The sequence below is a fragment of the Penaeus chinensis genome, chromosome 13, assembly GCF_019202785.1.
Source record: "Penaeus chinensis breed Huanghai No. 1 chromosome 13, ASM1920278v2, whole genome shotgun sequence".
Taxonomy (NCBI): domain Eukaryota; kingdom Metazoa; phylum Arthropoda; class Malacostraca; order Decapoda; family Penaeidae; genus Penaeus; species Penaeus chinensis.
In genome coordinates, this window is record NC_061831.1 from 28,516,006 (window position 1) to 28,521,005 (window position 5,000).

Sequence of the window (5,000 nt, forward strand, 5' to 3'; positions counted from 1 at the left end):
TCCTAAAGGGGGGCACAGGGGGCCTGCCCCCCTGTCTAGGGAATAAACAGAAGAGAGGTTTGGATTTTAGGTTCGCATGATAGCCTTCTCTTGGGATTTTGTCTCTGGAGAGTGCGTTGCTCTCGGTAACAAATACCACCCCCTGCACCCCCATATATTAGCACTTCATGCCTACTTAAAGAAGACACGACTTCAAGAACTCTGGCTGGGGAGGGTGTGTGGACTTCGTCTCCGAGCGGTGACATGTAGTGGATATTTAGGTAATTTCAAGGTAAATATGAAACCGCTGCAGATGTAATTGTTATTTATTATTCTTATTTTATATACTCCATACAATAGCAGTATCCATTCCCCTCTGTCTCTGTGCATTGCTCTCAGTAACATTAACATGGATTTGGTTGGGTTGGAAGGTTCTGCTTGGTAGGCAGCCGTCGCCACAAGGCAGGCAGTGCACGGGAGTGAGGCCTTTGGATTCAGAGGGAAATTTAAAGAAGAGGCCTACATCATAAAACACTTCAAATTTGGATCAATGAACTTCTGTCACACCCTCCAGAGATGAAGTCCAAGAGCCAGTGTGTCACGCGAACCCAAAAATCCAAACCTAACCGTTTCTACCTTCTGTTTATTCCCTCCTTTATTAACACTTCTTACCAATTGCCACATCAGTTTTGTCAAGATATTTGACATAACCTTCAGTTTAGAGGGCACTGATGAGCTGTGGCGACGAGGAATTCTAGAAAACTGACCTATGAAATACATCATTAAGAACTCTGGTTCATTGCAGAGCCTCTTTTGTTTATTTCTCCATTTGTTTTGAAGGGCTTTCAGTCAGAATTGAATGTATATCAACCCCAAATTGTGATTTCTATAGTGTTATTGACCTTAGTATATAGCATATCCTACCCAAATTTGAGACTTAGGCTATGTTTGGCACTTTCCTCAAAAAGTGTGTATAAATCCCACAGGGTTAGGTTAGGTTGGTTTATTGGTTAGGACGCATTGTACGATTACCACAGGGGATCTGGATCATGTGAAATCCTGTAGAGTTTTTCAAAAATTGGCGCGTCGGTCCGTAGACTTTTAAAGATGGCGGCAATGTCCGTAGGGTTTCATTTACCGATTTTAAACGTTTTTTGTGCTTGTTTTACACATTTCTGTTCTCTATTTTGCTTATTTAAGCCTGTTTTACCCCGTAATTTCCCTGATCTACTTCATGTCCTCCCTGCTATCGGGACTTATCAAATCACATCAAGATTGTCGGCTGGAGAATCCGACGGAGATTATCATCAGATTTGTTCTCATCACACGAGGACAAATCTGATGATATAAATATTGTAAGGGAAGACCCTATTGTCATAGTCGGGAAATTAACCATTATTTCTTCTGCCGACAATTGCAACTTTTTGTCCTCTACAAGAATATCATCTTCATTTTGCCCTAGCTTAGTGCATCCATGCCATAAAGATTAACCGCCTACTGTGAATGTGCAACAAGGCAAATAGGGTTTTGTTAATTGTTAATATTTTTAAAAGTAAGATTGTACTGTATATACATACTATCTAAAAGCATAGGTAGAAAAACAAAGAATGATATAAATAAAGGAAATTTTTCAGTGTATGACAATTAGGATTTCAAGCTAAACAATGTATGAAATTAATACTTTGATGAAAACTGAGAGCTTTCATCTGTTACATTTCCTGTACAAATGACATGACAGAGCAGAGAGAAAATCAACCCATCTTATTCTAAGTGCCTTGCCTTGTTTACATTTAGGTGATAAATACTACTATGACAGCAAAGCTCATTATTGCTATCTGTCAAGTAGTTCATGTATTACTATGTGTCTGTGGAAACTTATTTTGTAATTATCATTGCCTGCTTTTCCAAATTCACACTTTTAATGCAGTTTACTTTTTTAAAGGGTTTTAACAGTTACTTACTCTGTTCTTTAAAATAATAATCTGCACATCTGTGGTTTTGCCAGAGGGATGTTTGACAGTGCCTGGAGACTCCATACCTTGACAGGCGCCTGTGAGAAATTTTTCGTTTTCAGTGTTGTCAATTCTGTTTCATTTATAAGGCAAAATAGTGGCAATGCAGGAGAAATCGAATTTATTAACTATGGCTATTTGATGTTTGAACCCAAATACCAAACTGTGATTAGAAACCAAGCAATTCAGACAATAGACAGAAGCAAAGAAAAGTTTGGTCTTTAGCTATATTGAGGTGTGTGGTTTTCAGGGGGCAACTTATTTGTAGAAGCAAATGTATTAAACTGTAAGTCATACTGAGAAAACATTCAAATTCATTAAAAAAAAAAAAAAAAAAGCACAGCATTTTCCCGGCGGCATGTGGTTATGTCCTAAAGTCCAACTTGATTTGATTGTGTCAGGCATATTTCATGCATTTTTTCATTCTCAGTGAGACACGCAGTGACTACACTGGTAGCACACTCGTTTCACCCCTGCACCCATTCCCCTTGAAGGGAATGGGTGCAATCATAATCTTGTTCACCACCTCTTTCTTCTTGTGTATGGAATGTCATGAATCGGAAGTAGTGTCTCTAGTATTGCATGGCATTTTCATCTATGCATTTTATGGTGTGTGGAATAAAGTACTTGAAATGCCAGGAGCCCAATGCTGACTGTGAAGTCTGAGAAAATTTAAAATAAAATTATTTTTGCATCTTGTGAGATGATATAAGAATATGAAATATCAAATCTTCATTCACAATACCATTTAAACCCCGTACTGAAACTGAGAATTTTTACATTCACAGAATATTAACCATGGTAAGAGGTCGCCCATCGAGTAAAGTGGAACCGGAGGTGAAGGTAAATGGGGAGGCTTCGCCAAAGGTTTCCAAAGGCCGTGGACGCAAGAGGACTCAGACTGGGAAGGCTCCCACTGAGGCCAAGAAGGTGAAAGGTGAGCATGGTTCTGATGTGAAATGAAGTCCTGAATTGCACTGAGGTGATTGAGAGGGAAATGCATTTGATTCCATATGTGGATTTAAAAATAAACCTGTTGTATTTTTCAAAACTGCTTGCCTTTAATAATTAAGGCTGCATTTGGTTATGCATAGAATAGAATTACAAGGTTCATTTGGTTTTAGCCTAGTGCACACTAGGCTTTGTATGTTTTATTTCTCTCAATGAGAAGCAAACATTATGGTCTGTATGCTTATTGAATTTTGTACAGGTAGTGTTATCACAAGTTATTGAAACATCCCTACTCTGATACATTTGTATTTATATAAAATTGGATAGTTTATATTGGTCAAAAGTGAAGACAAAAGTCACACCATAATTCTACACTATTATCAAAATATTAGAATTTCGTTTTTCTGTTGCCCAAATGTTAGTCTTTCTTCATATCACAAATTATGTTTGCTACTTGTTTGATTAGATTTTTGGATTTTTGTTAAATATTTTTGCAAATGATTGCTAAATTATGGATGAAAATCCTGCATGCACTTAGTTCATGACTAGATTTTTAGGCTTTACAGAATACTAGAAAACTGAATTCTAAAAAAGTGGTTAAAATACACCATTCCCTTTGCAGTGCACGTAGAGCGGCCATCATGTGAAAATGGTGTGGTGTTGACATGTGGGATGGGTGACATGGGCCAGCTGGGTCTCGGGGAAAGTGTTGAGGAGAAGACCCGTCCTGGTTTAGTGCCAGATCTCGAGAACATTGTAGCTGTGGCTGCAGGGGGACTGCACTCTGTGATATTGGATAAGGATGGAAAGGTAGGCAAAGGGCCATAGAGAAGGTTCTCCTTTTTGTGTGTTTTTTTTTTAGGTTTTGTTTTAAGATATTTTCAAATATTCAGTATTGCATTAGTTGCCTGCTATACAAATGATTACTTCTTTTACAACTTTCAGGTATACTCATGGGGTTGCAACGATGAGGGGGGGCTAGGTCGTGTCACCAAAACGGAGGAGGAGAATTTCATTCCAGGAGTTGTGGAAGGCATTGATGGCAAAGTCTCACAGATCACAGCTGGTGACTGTCACACAGCAGCTCTCACAGAAGATGGCCAGGTGTATGCTTGGGGGTGTTTTAGGGTAAGGACCTGCCTTTTGACAACTTTTACTTATTTTCACGGGAATCGAGGCAAGAACAGTGCTCGTATTTTGATTGAATATCAAAATGTTCTGCCTTTGCTTACATTCCTAGTTCAGAAGCCAAAAAAAATCTTGTATTTAGATATTCATCAAATTAACACAAAGTAATGGTCAAATGATTGTTTAATTAGAGGGAGTTGTATGAATAGTTGTCTTTTTTACTTTATTTTTGTAAAATTAGTATTAGGAATGGTATACAGATAATTGCTGTTTTTTGTCATTGAAAACAAAACAAAATACAATGAATACTGACAATTCAGTACTCTATAGGAATACATTATAAAAGGATGTAATATACACTGGGATCATATTGTCCAATGGTTTGCTTGAGGGTATAGTTAATAAGTATATTCTTATAATAGTACTAAGAAGAGTAATATCAAGTGTTTTTATTCAATAAAAGTCAAGAAAGAAAAATGCAGTGTAACAAACAATTTACCCACAAAACTTCAGTGAGTGAGGAAAGAGTAAAATATGGCATAATGGGGATCCCCTATATATTATTCCCTTTGACAGAGTGAACAGTAACACACACAATGTAGTGTGGATGTAGAACATGACAAAATGCATTTTATTATTGCAGGATAATTCTGGCCCATTAGGGTTTGTAGATAGAGGGATTCTTCAGAAAACTCCAAGACAGCTCCTAGAAAATATCCCAGTTGTAAAGATCACTTCTGGCAATAATCACCTGGCCTTACTTACCCATGAGGGACAAGTTTATACCTGTGGCTGTGGAGAATCAGGTCAGCTGGGCAGAATTGCTGAGGTCTTTGCCACAAGAGATTCCAGAAATAGGAAAGGCATTGGTAAGATTTTCTAATACCTTTGGTGTGTGTGTGTGTTGTAAGTACTTGAGTGGTGATTGTA

At 37.9% G+C, this 5,000-nt stretch overlaps 1 protein-coding gene across 1 annotated transcript in view; it reads left to right on the forward strand.

Annotated features, from left to right (window-relative positions):
* The window catches only part of LOC125031435 (regulator of chromosome condensation-like), an 11,579-nt gene that overhangs the window by 858 nt on the left and 5,721 nt on the right, over positions 1–5,000 (forward strand). Inside the window, exons 2-5 of the mRNA XM_047622169.1 lie at positions 2,780–2,928; positions 3,565–3,752; positions 3,888–4,070; positions 4,714–4,939. Coding sequence (XP_047478125.1) covers positions 2,790–2,928; positions 3,565–3,752; positions 3,888–4,070; positions 4,714–4,939 — 736 coding nt within the window. The 5' untranslated portion in view covers positions 2,780–2,789. The remainder of the gene's footprint in view (positions 1–2,779; positions 2,929–3,564; positions 3,753–3,887; positions 4,071–4,713; positions 4,940–5,000) is intronic.